General features: G+C 38.7%; 1 protein-coding gene across 1 annotated transcript; it reads right to left on the reverse strand.

Annotated features, from left to right (window-relative positions):
• Positions 1 to 11,530: 11,530 nt before the first annotated feature.
• On the reverse strand, positions 11,531 to 12,493 carry LOC132011247 (olfactory receptor 56A4). Its single transcript, XM_059389561.1, has one exon. It carries the CDS (start codon positions 12,470 to 12,472, stop codon positions 11,531 to 11,533), a length of 942 nt encoding a protein of 313 aa, XP_059245544.1. The 5' UTR covers positions 12,473 to 12,493.
• Between the last annotated feature and the right edge of the window lie 7,587 nt (positions 12,494 to 20,080).

Below are 20,080 nucleotides of genomic sequence, written 5' to 3' on the forward strand. Positions count from 1 at the left end.
CCGTGTTCCTGACCTTAGCGGAAAAGCTTTCAGTTTTTCTCCATTGAGAATGATATTTGCGGTGGGTTTTTCATAGATAGCTTTGATGATATTGAGGTATGTGCCCTCTATCCCTACACTTTGAAGAGTTTTGATCAGGAAGGGATGTTGTACTTTGTCAAATGCTTTTTCAGCATCTATTGAGATTCTGATGGATTCCTCTCTCACATTCAGGTCTTTATCCATTTTGAGTTTATCTTTGTGTACAGTGTAGGAGAATGGTCGAGTTTCATTCTTCTACATATAGCTGCCCAGTTTTCCCAGCACCATTTATTGAAGAGACTTTCTTTTTTCCTGTTTTGTCGAAGATTATTTGACCATAGAGCTGAGGGTCCATATCTGGAATCTCTACTCTGTTCCACTGGTCTATGTGTCTGTTTTTATGCCAGTACCATGCTGTCTTGGTGATCACAGCTTTTTAATAAAGCTTGAAATCAGGTAACGTGATGCCCCTCGTTTTATTTTTGTTTTTCTACATTTCCTTAGCGATTTGGGGTCTCTTCTAATTCCATACAAATTTTAGGATTATTTACTCCAGATTTTTGAAGAATACTGGTGGAATTTTGATTGGAATACCATTAAAAGTATAGATTGCTCTAGGCAGTATAGACATTTTAACAATGTTTATTCTTCCGATCCAAGAGCATGGAATGGTCTTCCATCTTTTTGTGTCTTCTTCAGTTTCTTTTATGAGTGTTCTGTAGTTCCCCAAATACAGATCCTTTACCTCTTTGGTTAGGTTTATTCCCAGGTATCTTATGGTTCTTTGTGCCATAGTAAATGGAATCCATTCTCTAATTTCCCTTTCTTTATTTTCATTTAGTGTATAAAAAAGCCACTGATTTCTGTACATTGACTTTGTATCCTTCCACGTTGCTGAATTTTGTATGAGTTCTAGTAGATTGGGGGTGGAGTCTTTTGGGTTTTCCCTATAAAGAATCATGTCATCTGCAAAGAGAGAGTTTCACTTCCTTCTTACCAATTTGGATACATTTTATTTCCCTTTGTTGTCTGAATGCTGTTGCTATGTTGAACAAAAGTGGTGAGAGCGGGCCTCCTTGTCATGTTCCTGATCTCAATGGGAAGGACGCAAGCTTTTTCCCATTGAGGATGATATTTAGAGAGGAGAAGGGAGGTGGGGGAAATTGGAAGGGGACGTGAACCATGAGAGACTATGGACTCTGAAAAATAATCTGAGTGTTTTGAAGGGGCAGGGCGTGGGAAGTCGGGTTACCAGGTGGTGGGTATTATAGAGGACACGGATTGCATGGAGCACTGGGTGTGGGGCAAAAATAATGAATACTGTTATGCTGAAAATAAAAAATAAATTTAAAAAAGCCATCTATGAAAAACCCACAGGGAATATCATTCTGAAATGGGGAAAAACTGAGCGCTTTTACCCTAAGGTCAGGAACACGGCATGGATATCCACTATCACCACTGCTATTCAACATAGTACTGGAAGTCCTAGCATCTGTAATCAGACCAAAATAATTAATTAATTAATTAATTAATTAAAGGCATCCGAATTGGCAAAGAAGTCAAACTCTCACTCTTTGCTGATGATATGATACTATATGTGGACAACCCAAAAGACTCCACTCTAGAGACACCTGGGTAGCTCAGTGGGTTAAAGCCTCTGCCTTCGGCTCAGGTTATGATCCCAGGGTCCTGGGACTGAGCCCCACCTCAGGCTCTCTGCTCAGCAGGGAGTCTGCTTCCTCCTCTCTCTCTTCTCTCAGCCTGCCTCTCTGCCTACTTGTGATCTCTGTCTGTCAAATAAATGAATAAAAATCTTTAAAAAAAAAGACTCCACACCAAAACTGCTAGGACTCATACAGGAATTCTGTAAAGTGTCAGGATATAAAATCGATGTATAGAAATCAATTGTATTACTATACACCAACAGAAAGACAGAAGAAAGAGAAATTAGAAAGATAGAGTCAATCGTGTATAAAAGTGCACCCAAAACCACAAGATACCTAGGGATAAATCTAACCAAAGAGACAAAGAAAATGTAAAATTTGTATGGAATCAGAAGACCCCAAATCGCTAAGGAAATGTTGAAAAACAAATCAAAACAAACAAACAAAAAAAACTGGGGGCATCACGTTACCTGATTTCAAGCTTTATTAAAAAGCTGTGATCACCAAGACAGCATGGTACTGGCATAAAAACAGACACATAGAACAATGGAACAGAGTATAGAATCCAGATATGGACCCTCAACTCTATGGTCAATTAATCATCGACAAAACAGGAAAAAATATACAGTGGAAAAAAGACAGTCTCTTCAAGAAATGGTGCTGGCAAAACTGGGCAGCTATATGTAGAAGAATGAAACTCGACCATTCTCCTACACTGTACACAAAGATAAACTCAAAATGGATAAAGACCTGAAAGTGAGAGAGGAATCCATCAGAATCCTAGAGGAGAACGTAGGCAGTAATCTCTTCGATATCAGCCACAGCAACTTCTTTCAAGATACATCTCCAAAGGCAAAGGAAACAAAAGCAAAGATGAACTTCTGGGACTTCATCAAAATCAAAAGCTTCTGCACAGCAAAGGAAACAGTCAAAAAAACAAAGAGGCAACCCACGGAATGGGAGAAGATATTTCCAAATGACAGTACAGACAAAAGGTTGATATCCAGGATCTATAATGAACTCCTCAAACTAAACACACATGAAACAGGCAAACGTTTCAAAAAATGGGCAGAAGATATGAACAGACACTTCTCCCATCAAGACATACAAATGGCTATCAGACACATGAAAAAATGCTCATCATCACTAGCCATCAGGGAGACTCAAATTAAAACCACATTGAGATATCACCTGACACCAGTTAGAATGGCTAAAATTAACAAAACAGGAAACAACATGTGTTGTAAAGGATATGGAGAAAGGGGAACCCTCTTCCACTGTTGGTGGGAATGCAAGTTGGTGCAGCCACTTTGGAGAACAGTGTGGAGATTCCTCAAGAAATTAAAAATAGAACTTCCCTATGACCCTGCAATTGCACTCCTGGGTATTTACCCCAAAGATACAGATGTCGTGAAAAGAAGGGCCATTTGTACCCCAATGCTTATAGCAGCAATGGCCATGGTCAGCAAACTGTGGGAGGAACCAAGATGCCCTTCAACGGACGAATGGATAAGGGAAGATGTGATCCATATCCACTATGGAGCATTATGCCTCCATCAGAAAGGACGAATACCCAACTTTTGTAGCAACATGGATGGGACTCGAACAGATTATGCTGAGTGAAATAAGTGAAGCAAAGTCAATTATCATATGGTTTCACTTATTTGTGGAGCATAACATAGATGGCTTTGATCATATTGAGTTATGTACCCTCTTTCTCTACACTTTAAGAGTTTTGATCAAGAAAGGATGGTGTACTTTTTCAAATTCATTTTCAGCATCTATTGAGAGTGTTGTATGGTGCTTGTTCTTTCTTTTATTAATGTATTGTATCACATTGATAGATTTGTGGTTGTTGAACCAATCTTGCAGCCCAGGAATAAATCCCACTTGATCGTGATGAATAATCCTCTTAATGTATTGCTGGATCCTGTTGGCTAATACTTTGGTGAGAATTTTCTCATCTGTGTTCATCAGGGATGTCGGTCTGTAGTTCTCCTTTTTGATGGGGTCTTTGTCTGGTTTTGGGATCAAGGTAATTCTGGCCTCATAAAATGAGTTTGGAAGTTTTCCTTCCATTTCTATTTTTTGGAACAGTTTCAGGAGAATAGGTATGAATTCTTCTTTAAATGTTTGGTAGAATTCCCCTGGGAAGCCGTCTGGCACAGGGCACTTGTTTCTTGGGATATATATTTTTTAATTTATTTTTTATTTATTTTCAGCATAACAGTATTCATTATTTTTGCACCACTCCCAGTGCTCCATGCAATCCGTGCCCTCTATAATACTCACCACCTAGTACCCTGACCTCTTGGGAAATTTTTGATGACTGCTTCAAATATTATTGGTTATGGGTCTGTTTGGGTTTTCTTTTTCTTCCTGGCTCAGTTTTGGTAGTTTATACAGCTTTAGGAATACATCCATTTCTTTCAGATTGTCAAAATTGTATAGTTGCTCATAATATGTTCTTATAATTACTTGTATTTCTTTGGTGTTGGTTGTGCTATCTCCTCTTTCATTCATGATTTTATTACTTTGGGTCCTTTCTCTTTTCTTTTTGATAAGTCTAGCCAGGGGATTATCAATCTTATCAATTCTTTCCAAGAACCATCTCCTAGTTTAATTGATCTGTTCTACTGTTCTTTTGGTTTCTAGTTCATTGATTTTTGCTCTGATCTGTATTATTTCTCTTCTCCTGCTAGGTGTAGGCTTTGTTTGTTTTTCTTTCTCAAGGTCCTTTAGGTGTAAGGTTAGGTTTTAGTTTTATACTTGAGAATTTTCTTGTTTCTTGAGAAAGGCTTGTATCACTATATACTTTCCTCTTAGGACCATCTTTGCTGTGTCCCAAATATTTTTAACAGTTGTGTTTTCACTAATATTTCTTCCTATGAATATTTTTCAATTCTTGTTTAATTTCCTAGATGACCCATTCATACTTTGGTAGGATGCTCTTTAGCCTCCATGTATTTGAGTTCTTTCCAACTTTACTGTTGTGATTGAGTTCTAGCTTCAGAACATTGTGCTCTGAAAATATGCAGGGAATGATCCCAATCTTCTGGTTTTGATTGAGACCTGATTTCTGACCCAGGATGTGATCTATTCTGGAGAATATTCCATGTGCACTAGAGAAGAATGTCTATTCTGTTGCTTTGGGATAGAATGTTCTGAATATATCTGTGATGTCCATCTCATCCAGTGTGCCATTTAAAGACTTTATTTCCTTGTTGATCTTTTGCTTAGATGACCTGTCCATTTCAGTGAGAGGGGTGTTAAAACTCCCCTTTCTTCTTCTGGGACCCCAATTATTCTAATATTGTTTCATCTTATGATATCACTTATCTCTGGAATTCTCCCCTTGTGATCCAGTAATTGTTTTTCTTAGCTTCTTTATTCTCCATTATTCGGTCTTCTATATCACGAATTCTTTCTTCTGCCTTATTTATCCTAACTGTAAGAGCCACTATTTTTTATTGTACCTCATTAATAGCCTTTTAAATTTTAACTTGGTTAGATTTTAATTATTTTATTTCTCCAGAAAGGGATTTTATTTCTCCAGATAGGGATTCTTTAGTATCTTCTATGCTTTTCTCAAGCCCAGCTAGCATCTTTATAATTGCCATTCAGAACTATAGTTCTGACACTTACTAATGTCCATATTTATTATGTCCCTAACTGTCCCTAACTTTCTTTTTTTTGTTGTTGTTGTGAGTTTTTCTGCTATGTTGTTTTGTCCAAGAAGAATAGATGAATGAGAGAACAAAATGCTAACAATGATCCCAGGAAAATATATGCTAACCAAATCAGAAGAGATCTGAAATAGGGGGGAGAAAAAAGGAAAAAAAATATGATTAGGGTGTGGAATAGAACAGAGCCACACACTTGATTTTGGGTGTATTTTGGTCTGTTAGAAGCAACAGACTCCCAATATTGGAAAGAAAGAAAAAAACATCTATCTATCTATCTATCTATCTATCTATCTATAATGTATAAACACACATACATATACATACACACATACATACATATATATATGGGTAAATATGATGAAGGAATGGAATATGAGTCTAAAGATTAAAATTTAAAAATATTTAAAAAAAGGAATTGATTAAGATAAGCAGTTGGTTGGGGAACAAAAAAGGAGAGCATGTGGTCAGGCTGGAGACTAGAACAAAGCCATGTGCTAGATTTAGGGTATATTTAATCTGTTAGAAGAAACTGTATCCCAAAATTTCAAAGAAAAAACAACTTATATGTATATAAAACATAAGGTTAAATACAATGAAGGGATAGCATATGACTATAAAAATGATAATTAAAATATTTTTAAAAGGTATTGATAAGATAAAATAGTTAAAATAGGATAAAACAGAAAAGAGGAATAATTTAAAAAAATAGAAAAAGGAAAAAAAAATTAAAAATTTAACTTTCAATGACTAAAGAATCATGGGAAAAAAGCCATGTATTCTATGTGCTGTATTTCCCTAGCCCTGGTGTTTTGCAGTTTTCATTGATTGGTAGAGTTGTTTTTGGTTGGATGTTCTTGCTGAACTTCTCTGGGAGGGTCGTTTTGCAGTGATTCTCAAATGTCTTTTCCCAAGGTGGAATTGCACCACCCTTGCCAGGGGCCAGGCTGAGCATCTGCTCTGGTTTGTTTTCTGCAGCTTTTGTTCCCTGAACTGTTTCCATATAGCTTTGGAGGAGAGGAATGAAAATGGTAGCCTCCCAATCTCTGGTTAATAGGAGCTGAGAGCTCAGGTCCCCCTCTTCAGTGAGCCCTCAGAGAAAAGTCAATCATGCATGTCTCTCTGGTCTCTGGCTGTGCTCTGAGCTCACCCAGCCTGTGACTGAGCATTTCTGTCTCTAGTACACAGCCCTGTTTGGAGTCTTCAAACCCAGCAGATTCCTATAGCATGCTCCTGTGCTTCTCCTCCTGGTGGAAAGAGTAGGGGATCTCTCCAGATCACCACTTGTGGGGTTCCTGCTCAAAGAGCAGTGGCCCAACTGTGTTTTGAATCATGCTTTATGGTGACTCCGAGTGGAAATCCCACTCCTCAGCTCCATCTCTGTAGTTGGCTTCACTCCTCTGATACCTGGGAGCTCTGCCACACTCAGAAACCCCCAGTCATCCTGTGACCCTGATGGTCCTGAGACCACACTGAACCAGCAAGGGTTCCACCCTGGATTGATGTCCTTAGCCACTGGATTGATGTCCTTCCACTCAGCAGACTTCTGAAAGTTCTGATTATGTGCTCTGTTACTTCTGAAAGTTCTGATTATGTGCTCTGTTACTCTATCACTTGCTCTAAGCTGTCCCCCTCCCCCCACTGCAGTCTATCTTCCCATAAATCCCCTTGGATTCACTTCTCTGCACATACTACCTTCCAGAAAGTGGTCACTTTTCTGTTCATAGAATTGCTGCTACTCTTCTCTTCAATCTCCTGTTGAATTTTAGGTGTCTAGAATGGTTTGACAACTACCTAGCTGAATTCCTGGAACAAGAGAAAATTTAGGTCTTCTACTCCTCTGCCATCTTGCTCTTCCTCTTCAAGTTAGAAGATAACCTTTAACAGGTAAGGCAATTCCCTTCTATTTGTACATTCCCGGGGTTATTTTTATTACCAACGCATGGTGAATTTTGCTGCATGATTTTCCTGAATCTATTGAGAAACTTGTGTTTTTCCCTCAATTAAGGTTAATAAGGTGAATCAAATATAGATCAATTTTCAGTTATTAAAGTGACTTTTCATTCCATAATCAACCTCACTTGTTCATAATATATTTTTTTGTTGTTGTTTTGTATTCAATTTCAAATATTTTGTTTAGAATTGGTATATATATATGTTCAAGAGAGATGTTGGCTTATAATTTTCTTGTAATCCCTGGGAGTGTTTGATGCTGGGTTTATGATAACCTCAAAAATATATTGGAAAATATTCCCACTTTTCCTGTTTTCTGAAAGTATGTAATTTCTTCTTTCACTCTTAAGAAGATTTCACCATGAAGGTATCTAGGACCAGAGTTTTCTCTACGGAAAAATTTTTAGTTATGATTTCATCATCTTTAACAGATATGGAATGATCAGGCTTTTTTTTTTTTTAATTTATGTTCAGTGTAACAGTATTCATTGTTTTTACACCACACCCAGTGCTCCATGCAATACGTGCTCTCTCTTATACCCACCACCTGGTACCCCCAACTTCCCACTCCCCACCCCTTCAAAATCCTCAGATTGTTTTTCAGAATCCATAACCTCTCATGGTTCACCTCCCCGTCCAATTTCCCCCAACTCCCTTCTCCTCTCCACCTCCCCTTGTCCTCCATGCTATTTGTTATGCTCCACAAATAAGTGAAACCATATGATAATTGACTCTCTCTGCTTGACTTATTTCACTCAGCATAATCTCTTCCAGTCCCGTCCATGTTGCTACAAAAGTTGGGTATTCATCCTTTCTGATGGAGGCATAATACTCCATAGTGTATATGGACCACATCTTCCTTATCCATTCGTCCCTTGAAGGGCATCTTGGTTCTTTCCACAGTTTGGCGACCATGGCCTTTGCTGCTATAAACATTGGGGTACAGATGGCCCTTCTTTTCACTCCATCTGTATCTTTGAGGTAAATACCCAGGGGTGCAATGGCCGGGTCATAGGGAAGTTCTATTTTTAATTTCTTGAGGAATCTCCATACTGTTCTCCAAAGTGGCTGCACCAACTTGCATTCTCACCAACAGTGTAAGAGGGTTCCCCTTTCTCCACATCTTCTCCAACACATGTTGTTTCCTGTCTTATTAATTATGGCCATTCTAACTGGTGTAAGGTGGTCTCTCAATGTGGTTGTAATTTGAATCTCCCTGAGGGCTAGTGATGATGAGCATTTTTTCATGTGTCTGATAGCCATTTGTATGTCTTCATTGGAGAAGTGTCTGTTCATATCTTCTGCCGATTTTTTAGTATGATTGTCTGTTTTGTGTGTGTTGAGTTTGAGGAGTTCTTTATAGATCCTGGATATCAACCTTTTGTTTGTACAGTTATTTGCAAATATCTTCTCTCATTCAGTGGGTTGCCTCTTTGTTCTGTTTTGTTTTGTTTGTTTGTTTGTTTGTTTTTACTACTTGTCCTTTGCCATCTTTGGAAAGTTGTATTTATCAAGGGACTTGCATATTATGTCATTGTCAAATTAATTATCATAGCAGTTCATAAGATAGTCCTAGTACCTTTAAAAAATCTCAAATTTAAATATGTATATTAAAAATTCTAGATAATTTAAATTTGTGTTTTATTTTTCTAAAAGTTTATCTCTTTTATTATCATTTTGCAGAACATAACTTCTGGTTTTCTTGATATTTTCTATTATGTATATCCTTTGTTTTGTTTTTTTTGTTGTTGTTGTTTATATTTGTATTATTTCTTGTCTTCTACTTTTTGGGGTTTAATTTTTCTGATTCTTTTTAAGTTTTTTGTTTTGTTTTCGTTTTTTTTTTTTTTTAATTGGAAGCTTAGCTCTGTAGGTCAGAAGTCCAGGCATGGCTTAGTTTGGTTTTCTTCTTTAGGGTCTCCCCAGGTTGCAAATTGTTGGCCAGGACTCTAGTCCTATCTAAGACTGTATCATCTGTCTGTATATTAGGTCAGAGAAAGCCATGTACTGTATGATCTCACTTATATTCAGAATAGAGAATAAAAGAACTCATAAGCACAGAAAACAGAGTGATTGTTGCCAGAGATGGAAGGTGAAGGCTTCATGGAGATGGGTAAAAGTGGTCAAATTTTAAGTTAAAAATTTTTAAATGAAACAAATACATACAATTAACAAAGTCATTTTTTTGTAATGTGGTAATACATGAAACAAGGATATGTCTCTTCTCAGCAACCATATTGAGGATTAACTTCTGCCATAAACTTCTGGGAATCAAGTTAATATTTATAGTGTGCCTACTAAGTACCAGACACTAAGCTTGGACTGGGGATATGAGAAACATAGGATGTAACTCAAGAGTTTTTTATAACTCATAGGTTATGCCTTTGCATAGCCAAGGTTGGGACCAGTAGTATGGAAAGAGCCTAGGCTTCAAAAACCCAAGTAGCATGAATTTATCTTGGCTCAATTGCTGTAATCTTAGGCATCATTAGACTTCTGTGAGCTTTAGTTTTTTCATCTAGGGCCAATAGAAAAACTTCACAGGGCAAATGTGTATGTAAAATAAGAACATATAAAAAGTGTCTGGTACACAGTAGATATTCGATTAAAATACCTCTGTGGAAAGGAGAAATTAGAAGGGATGAAAGAAAAAGAGAGATCAGCCAACTTGATCCCTTGATATTTTGATGAAATCAGTGTTGTGAAATGTGATATAATAAACCCTAAAGAAGAGTCTTTCAAAACCCAGCAATTCAAAAATGCATGCAGATATGCAGCACCTTCCAAAAACAGACAAGTACCAGTTGCCTAGTGCCAAAGAGGCAGCCACCCTCAAAAAAAAAAAAAAAAAAAAAAAGTTCTCATCACAAGAAAAAAGTTGTCATAACTGACTTGAGGGATATTAACTAAACACATTATGGTAATCATTTTGAAATACACAAATATCAAATCATCATGTTGTATAGCTGAAAATAACACAGTGTTATGTGCCAATTATATCTAAACAAAACTGGAAAAATAAAAGATAAAATGATACATAAGGAGAAATACTGTAGAAACATTAAATTTCAATACCAGTCATTCATCAAGGACAAATTTCAATACAAAAGAAAGTAGGATAATCCAGCTGGGAATGTTATTCAAATGATATTTGGAAAAATTATGGACTTCGAAGTCTCAGGTTGTTTCTACAAAAATATTCCTTGGAAAGACTGAACAAATGCATGGGGATTGCAAAATAGTTCAATGCATTTATCTGTGAAAATCAAACCCTAAGGTTTCTATGTCTGGAAAACTGTTGAAAGCCATACCATCCACAGCTCAGAAAGGAGGCTTAGAGGGCATATTAGAGTTGTGGAGGGATGTCATCTGAGATCTAATGGAAAGTTCCTTGTAGGAGGTATATGGGATAAAGTGAGGATTATAGAGTCACGAAAATGAAGATAATGAAGAAAAGGACACATACCACAGCAAATAGTGCAACTCCTCCCCTCCCCAAGAATGCCCTAAAAAAGTGCCAATCTTCTTTATAAACAATAGGAACAATAACAAAAACAAAATTGAAAAAAGAATCTTAGTAGGAAGGAAGGAAAGAAAGAAAGAAAGAAAGAAAGAAAGAAAGAAAGAAGAGCAAGAAAGAAAAGCTACCCAGAGAGGTTTCACAGATGGAAAATCTTAATAGGTTCTGGAAAGATCTGAGGAGCGAAACGATGGCCACAGGTGCCAAAAAAAAGAGTCAGGAATGTTCAGAGTAAAGGACTTCACCCCAAAAGCCATAGTTCTGGAGTAACATATATACTTCCACCCAATCAACCCCTCACAACGCAAAAGCTATCTCTGAAACAGGAAGTAGGAGAATTGTCTATGTTCCTTGCAAATCAGGGGACAGGCAGGTTTCCTTAAGTACAAAGTTTGTTTCTTTAGGGCCAAACACTCCCACTCCAATCCGGCTCCACTTGGCTAAGGCTTGGCAAGACCCTCAGATAAGGAGTCAGTCAGGGCAAATTCGCAAGTGACCACAGAATCCAGGAAAGATGGCTTCCTTTGAAGCAGGAGGAAACAAGGATTCAACAATATTTTCATTGTTGTCTGAGGAAAAAAGAATCAGAACCCATACTGGGATTAAAAAGTAAACTTTCCTTTCCAACATAAAAATAATTCCTGACTTCCACTAATAATTCCAAAGGTGAATCTGATCCATTTTACCTCTTACACTCTTCTCAGCAGCTTCTTGATTCCCTGCTTGATCTCCTTGGTTCTCACACCATAAACAATGGGGTTCAGAGCTGGGGGGATGAGGTGGTGCAGGATGTTGAGCAGGATGGGGACATCTGGGGGAATCTTCTTCCTGGCCATGTTAGTTATGACCAGAACCAGCAAGACTGTGCTGAAAAAGAGGATGAGGATGAAGTGGGAACCACATGTGCTCAGGGCCTTGGCTGCAGCACCCTCAGCCTTGATCCTTAGCACAGCTTTCAGGATGAAGGAGTAGGACAGAACAATAAGAATAAGGTCAGAGCCCAGTAGGGTCCAGCCTGCCACAAACTGGTAGAGCCGGTTGAAGGTGATGTCATCACAGGAGAGTTTGGACACAGACAGGTTAGTGCAGATACAGTTCTTGATGATGTTCTCTGCACAGTATCTGAGTTGAGAAGAAAGAGCTGGAACAGGAAGAGAAAAGAAGCCATTCCGGGCCACAACAAATATGGTAGCTTTAACCACAAATTGGTCAGTGATTATGGATGGGTATCTCAGTGGGTGGCAAATGGCCACATAGCGGTCATAGGCCATGACCATGAATGTACAGGACTCCATGGTCAGAAAACTATTCATGATGAACATCTGGAGGAAGCAGGCTGAAAAGCTGATGGACTTGAGATCAAACCAGAAGATGGCCAGGACCTTGGGGATGACTGTCAGGCAGAGTACAATGTCCAGCAGGGAAAGGAGGCTAAGGAGGTAGTACATGGGCTCATGCAGAGAGACCTCCAGCCAAATGGTGATCAGGAGGGTGGCATTGGCCCCCATGGCCAGGAGGAAGATTAGACTGAGGGGCAGGGACAGCCAGTGCTGCCAACTCTGGTAGTTAGGGAAGCAGATGAGGAGAAATTCAGAAACAGGAGCAGTGGAGTAGTTGCTGGGTGAAGCCATATAAAGTATCCTGATCACGCTGGAAATTCAGAGTTCCTAAAAATGTAGGACAAAATATATTTTAAAAACTACATGTTCTAGAGTAGTAAAACTTGGGTTTCCATTGAGGCACTTAACCTGCCTCAGTGAAGTTCTCAAATCATCATTATTATTGCCAGCTTCATCATCACTATCCAATCATTGCTGACACTTAGCTGAACACTCCAGCTCTAAGCTGAATGCTTTAAATTATTATCTTATTTCATCCTTAATAAAAGCTTAAGAATATTTAATAATGGTATTTTAATTTCACAGTTAATGAAAGGGTATAGGCAAAAGGGGATAAAACAGTTTATTCAAAATTAAAGAGCGAGACAAGGACTGTGAGAAGAGTCTGACTCTAGAGTCTCTGTTTTCAGCCCCTACACATTATTTAGTCTCACCAAGCACAATTAATTAACTAAGCCCTAGTTTAGAAGGGCTCAGGTTACTATTTTAGCTGGCTGTGTGGAAGTCCTAGAAAAGTCTACTCCCCTACTCCATAGATATGGACAGGGTCTGACTTTGGAGCTCCTTGATGTTATTCAGGAAACAATTGAATTAGAGGTAGAACATCCTTGACTGCACCCAACAGCATTTATTTCTTCCAGCCCCAGAGGGGATTTCACTTTGGACATAGTGTTTATCACTTTTTTACTGGATTATTTGCTGTTGTTTCTCTTTGGAAGTTTCAAGTTTCTCTTTTCAAGTTTCAAATTACTTTCTTTTCTTTCAAGAGTGTTTTATTTGGTTTGGACAATTTAAATGAGACTGCATTTTATATTCTGGTGACAGAGACAGTACTGAGGGGTACACTAGGAGAGTATAAAAAATTTTAAGTGCTGGTTTAAATAGGTGATGGGAATTAAGGAGTATACTTGTTGCAATGAATACTGGGTAATGTACGGAATTCTTGAATCACTGTATTGTACTCTTGAAATTGACATAACACTAAATATTAACTATCTGGAATTTAGATAAAAACTTAAAAATTTGTACCCCGGGGGATAAAAATATATTATATGTTTATAAAAATAAAAAATAAAAAATAATTAAGTGCTATGAGTGTTTTTTAAATAAAAACAAGTCCTTCATGGGGTCCAAAAGAGGAACACATTTTGAAACTTAGAAGAAAAGAAAAATATCCCATTAGCTTAGGCAGGAAGGAGAGGCCTGGAGGCTACAATGATATCAAGGGTTTGAGCCTAAGAGTAGCTACTATTCTGTGACTGAAGGATTGAGTACTGTCATGTTATCTTCAGTTCTCCCATATAGGTTCCTTGACTTGCACTACTCTAGAAGGACTTTGGGAACCCTTGCTATAGTTAGGCAATAAACTAACCTGTCCCAGGAATTCCATCTAAAATTGAGCCACTCTAATCATGGGGGGCCTTGACTGATGCACTGTTAAACCTTTCCTTTTCCACTCTGAGGGAGTATAGGCTTAGACAGTTTACTCTGCCAAAGATTGTAGACCAAGAGCATCTTGGATCTTTCTGGAGGCCACTTCCTGTTCTATTTTCTGGTTGAGTCAGTAGAGTCCTCTGAATTATCCTGTGTTGCTGAAACTGCACCAAATACCTATTGCTCCTTACATGGTGATCTTTTCTTTATACCAAGAGCTATTCCTTGTTTCAGGATGGACAGGAAGCAATGGATTTGACAAACATTTCAAAATCAGAATCAGTAAGAATTACATGTAGGGGATGAGTAAAGAAAAGCATCTGAAGTTTCAGTATCCAAAAATAGCCCAAACATGTACCTACTCTTCACTGTTGGGCAAAATGATAGGTAACAAAATAAAGAAAATTGAATAAAACAGGGTCTTGAATCCCAAGTCACCGTATTAGGGATGACTTTATGCTTTTGAACTTGAGTGACAGGAAGAATGAAATCTTTACTGAAAAATTGGAAAAGGGGAATAAAGAAAAAGGAAAGGGTTTTCAGAGCAAGAATATGAATTTATATTTTAAGAGTTACACAGGAGCTATTTGTAAAATATACAGGTAGAGTTTTCAAGCAATCATTCAAAATAATAGCCTAAAATTCAGTAGGAAATTCAAGTCTGAAAATGAAGATTAAAAAGAAATAAGGGAAAAAGGCAGTGAATATAGCCTAATGCTTAAACTTGTGGGATCACTATGTGTCAAGTATACTCAAATAAAAAATAATTTTTAAAAAGATGCTGATGAGACCATAACTCTCAGATAAGAGATATCTTGAGAAATAGAGCTAGGTGTCTTTAGAAAAAGTATTCAAAACAGTTGAGGTTCACCAAAGTGGCATGGAAGCTAGCCAATAAGTCAGTTTTAGGCATATAAATATATATAGGATTTTTTTAACCTGGTAAGCAGAATTATCTGTGGTTCCTGTGGCTCAGACTGAATTATCCTAGCACGTGGGATCTATATTCTGTAAACTCATCCGCTTTGATGAGGTTTTTGTTAGTTAGTTTAGTTTTGTTTTGTTTTGATACTCTTTTTCTCCCTCGCTGCTAAACAAAGGGTGAAGGGGTCAAGTACTAAGAAGGATGACAGTAAGTGCTGTCATAGCCAAAGAAGCAGAAGTGACCTGGAAAGTCATGGCAGACTGAGAGAGGGATCCTAGAAGGCAAATAATTAGTATAGTTGAGATTATTGATCCTGCTCACCTCTCTCACAGGCAAGTCTCCTCTAGGAGAGTGAAAGGTGCATGAGAAGGTATGAGACTACTTCCAGAGAAGATAATGAAGGTATTGCTTTGATCCAAGGACTTTCACTTTGAATATCCCAGATTTTCCAAATACAGATTATTAACACACACACACACACACACACACACACACACACACACACACTCCTTTCTACCTTTGTAGGTTTTCAAGACAAACCAAGGATACAGGGGTAAAAGTGGGGTAGGGAGGGACAGTTATTTAATGCATTTTTACATATGTGATCAGGAAAATGACCCTCAGTATGAAATAGAGAAATAGAAAACATTCCCACTTTTTTTTGGAAAAGACTTATCCTTTCCATAAACCTTATGTTCTATAAACTTGGCATGACCTAATCTACTTGAATAAGAAAATTAATAGTCAGTGACTTCCCTAAACCTGGTCTTAATGTTAGACATACAAATGTATAGCATGCATTAGGCAAGAACTGGTATCTTTATTAATAGAGGAAAATTGACTTACAAACACTTATAAGACAGTATAGTTGTGGTAATAGAGATGATCTTACAAACAGTGGGAAAGAGATAAATACATAGATGAACAAAGCAATGTGATATGGTTTAAAAGTTGTCTTTGGAAAGAAATGATGCCTGACTATTAAACCCATAGAAGACCTTGAGAGCTATTTAAACCCTGTGATACATACATTCCTCATTTATGACATAGAAAAATTATATTTAGCTTCAGATTTTATTGTGGGTAGAAAAAAAGCCTATGATTTCCTGAGGCCCTATTAGGCCAAGAGACACTATTAGCTGAGGGCATCCCAGAGAAGGATACAAAAATGAGGCCACATCACCTGGGAGAGGAGCACTCTGTAGGCAACGGCAAGAGAAGAAACATCTATGTGGTTGTTCAGCATGACCAGTAAAAAGGTGCTAGGGGCTGGTAGATCCCAAGTTCTTCAGGGGAAGCAGGCAGGAGAGCAGAGTGTCAGGAGACATGGGTAAGATGTGCAGGCACAACCGTGTGAGGTCCACCTGAGAGTAGGCATGATCATGTACACTGTAAGGAAGCACATAGGATTTGAGGCTGGGAAGTGATGTGCTGTAGATGGGACACAATGGATCACACAGAAGGGTGGAAGATTCTGGAGAGGCCTGAGTAGTCTGAAGAAAAAGCGTTGAACATCTGAAGGAAGGCCATTGCAGAAAAGAAGAAAAAAAAAGGATATATCTGAGGTGTGGGGAGATCTACAGGGTTTAATGTAAGAGAGGATGAGAGGACAGAGAGACTGGAGTCCAGAACATCACCAAGACCTTTTAACTGATACAGAACTCCTGTAACACTGATATTTTCTCCCAGGTGGTAATATACTTTCATTTCTGTTAGTAAATCCCTTAAGAGCTGGGACCATCCTTCCTCTCTTTCTGCATTCTCCTCAGTGAAATTGAGGTCTTCTAATCTGAGATATGAGGACTCATTGGCCATCTGGGGCATTGTTCTGATATTCAATATTCAATTCCATTCATTTGTACTGACAGACTGACATTTATGGAGGGGTGAACCTTGTTCTAAGTGCTATTGAACAAACATGATCTCTGCCAATGATATATTGACAGTCTGGAAAGATCAGACACGACTTGCATAAACAAAATTACAACAGAATACCCAAGCCCAGATGAGAAAACAGACTGATCACCTTGGCTCATAGATGAATTTAGATGAGCACAGAAAGGAAGATTCTGACCAACCAGGCACAGGGTCTTGGTGTCCCAGCCATGATATGCAATGGGGGCAGCAATCTTTGAATCTAAAAAGTTTGCAAATCCTGGATGGATGCAAAATGACTCAGCCTCATCTCTAATAGCATTAGATCAGTTCCTGCTACTCAGCCTTATACCAGTTCTAAACATCTTGGCAGGGTGAGTATATATACCGGGTCATACTGAAAGAGTTCTTTTTGCTTTACATACTAAGGTCCTGGAGTCCCTCCTATCCTAGTTATCTCCTTCCTCACAATCATCCTGCTTGGTCCAGCTTGAGACTCACCAGCTTCAGAAGGCTGTACTGCTGCTGTTTCTGGCTGCTGGAGAAAGCACTAAACCGGCCCCTCCACGGGCTCTGGAGGCTGGTATTATGAACTCTGCCTCCGCTGTGGCCCCTCTCCCCATTGCTCACGGGAGTTGGTGGTCTTGTTAAGCACTAGGGCTTTGAGGCCCCAATGGTCTATTTCCCAAGAGAATAAATTGTAAAAGGCTTGTTTCAGCACTGTCAATAAAATAAGGGTAAGAGAGGTCAAAGGCTCTTGAGAAGTCTAAATAAAGAAACCCTGAGAAAATAAAGGTAAGGAAACTGTGTGATGAGAATCTTCTCCAGGAAACTTTATGTACATGCACCTGTGGGGAAGAACTGACTACTCTCCTCAGCCTTATAAGTCTGTGGAAGAGGTGACACAGGGACACCTCCAGCCATAAAAGGAGCATGGATCTCAGAAGGGCATGAACCATGGGCCACCAGGGGGCCATGGAGCACATTCTCTGTGAGCCCCTCTCCTGCAGTAGGAGCATCAGTAATCTGCACTTCTAAGTCCTACTGTGCATCCCTTTAGAGTGGGGGCTGCACTGGTGGCAGTTACACTTGTTCCCAAGGAAAAAATGCCAAGTGTTGCTGTGAGGAAGGTGAAGATTGTTAATGGTTGATCTTTATGCAACCATACTTTGGTATCAGAGTGGGTGGGTGGGGCAAATCCCTGGGTGGGGCCCTGTTTGCACACATGCGGTCTCATGTCCAATATTTAACCTTTGTGACTGTTCTTGGTCTAAACTCTGATACCAAAGTATGGTTGCATAAAGATCAACCATTAACAATCTTTACCTTCCTTAACAATCTTTACAGCAACACTTGGCATTTTTTCCTTGGGAACAAGTGTAACTGCCACCAGTGCAGCCCCCACTCTAAAGGGATGCACAGTAGGACTTAGAAGATCACCACTCCTGTGGACTTTCCCAGATGTGTCTTATGATAGAGATTCTTAGGCTAAATGTAGTCTCTTTGGGGCTTTAGGCACAGAAATTTTGGAGAGAGGAGAGCAAGTGTGAGCCTAGTTTTCATACTTTCCTACCCACACCTGGAAGGGAGATATTAGAGCAGGAATATAGGTGGAATATAATCTTGTTCCCTCTGCAGACTAATTACTGTCCTACTCCCACCTCTGTTTTGCTACCTGGAGGTCCTGGTATCCTTGTCAGCAGAAATAAGCTTGATGGACACACTAAATTGAAGAAAACTATTTCATGAGTGAATTATTGTTCAATGAAAGAATGTTGCTAGAGCATACAGTTTACTCTAAGCAAAATGTCCTTATTCTCAGAGTTTCTTAGAAATGATTATTCCATCTTCACTGTCAGGTCATAAGGAGGTTGGGAAAAGATGATTAGAAGCTCAAGTTTGAATTCTTGTCCTACCACTGCCTGGTTGCTTCTCCTTGTATAATTTTCCCAAGTCCACACTTTCCTCATCTGAAATATGGGGATCATGAACGTTCTGAGAGAGGGTCATGCAAGGATAAAATTACTTTCTCATTTAACAAACATTTTGATCCTCCTTTTTAGAGAACACCACACATTTTAAATATTATCAGAAAGGGTTTCTTTTACTCTAGAGAGGGAGACCAAAACTTTACATAAAGTTACACCAAGGGTAACTAGTAATAACAATAAATCTTCAGAGTTCTTAATGTGTTATATTATTCTTAACATCTGATATTTCATTTGACTCTCATAACAACCTAATGAGATGCATATGATTATAGTCAACAACCATAGTTAACAATTCCTGGTGCAGGATAAAAAAAATATGTTATGGGTTGAAATGTGTTCACAGAGATTTTTTTTTTAAGATTTTATTTATTTATTTGACAAACAGAGATCACAAATACGCAGAGAGTCAGACAGAGAGGCAGGGGAAAGCAGGCTCCCCATTGAGCAGAGAGCCCGATGCGGGACTCAATCCCAGGACCCTGTGATCATGACCAGAGCCGATGGCAGAGGCTTTAACCCACTGAGCCACCCAGGCACCCCGTTCACAGAGATATTTTGAAGATCTAACCCCTCAGGTACCTGTGAATGTGACCTTATTTAGAAATAATGTCTTTGTAGATCTGAGCGAGAATTACTACTTAACACATACTGATGTATTTCAGTTCAACCATACCTTGAGAGTATATATAGCCCGAGGTTCTACTTTATAATGTGTGCTGCAATAAACATTGGGGTACAGATGGCCCTTCCTTTCACTACATCTGTATCTTTAGGGTAAATACCCAGGAGTGCAATTGCAGGGTCATAGGGAAGTTCTATTTTTAATTTCTTGAGGAATCTCCACACTGTTCTCTAAAAGAGGGTGCACCAACCTGCATTCCCACCAACAGTGTAAGAGGGTTCCCCTTTCTCCACATCCCCTCCAACACATGTTGTTTCCTGTCTTGCTAATTTTGGCCATTCTAACTGGTGTAAGGTGATATCTCAATGTAGTTTTAATTTGAATCTCCCTGAGGACTAGTAATGATGAACATTTTTTCATGTGTCTGATAGCCATTTGTATGTGTTCATTGGAGAAGTCTCTGTTCATATCTTCTGCCCATTTTTTGATATGATTGCCTGTTTTCTGTGTGTTGAGTTTGAGGAGTTCATTATAGGTCCTGGATATCAACCTTTTGTCTGTGCTGTCATTTGCAAATATCTTCTCCCATTCTGTGGGTTGCCTCTTTGTGTGTATGGGAGGAGAATTACCAGAGTCTGTTTTTAGTGGGTCCTGGGCTTTAACTTTTATCTTCTCCTGTCAGGAAATTGCCAGATTTTTGCCTTATTTCATACTGATTATCTTTTTTTTCAGTGTTGGCAAAGTCCTCAGAGCAGAAGTAGCTTTAAATCCAG

This window comes from Mustela nigripes, chromosome 1 (genome assembly GCF_022355385.1).
Source record: "Mustela nigripes isolate SB6536 chromosome 1, MUSNIG.SB6536, whole genome shotgun sequence".
Taxonomy (NCBI): Eukaryota; Metazoa; Chordata; class Mammalia; order Carnivora; family Mustelidae; genus Mustela; species Mustela nigripes.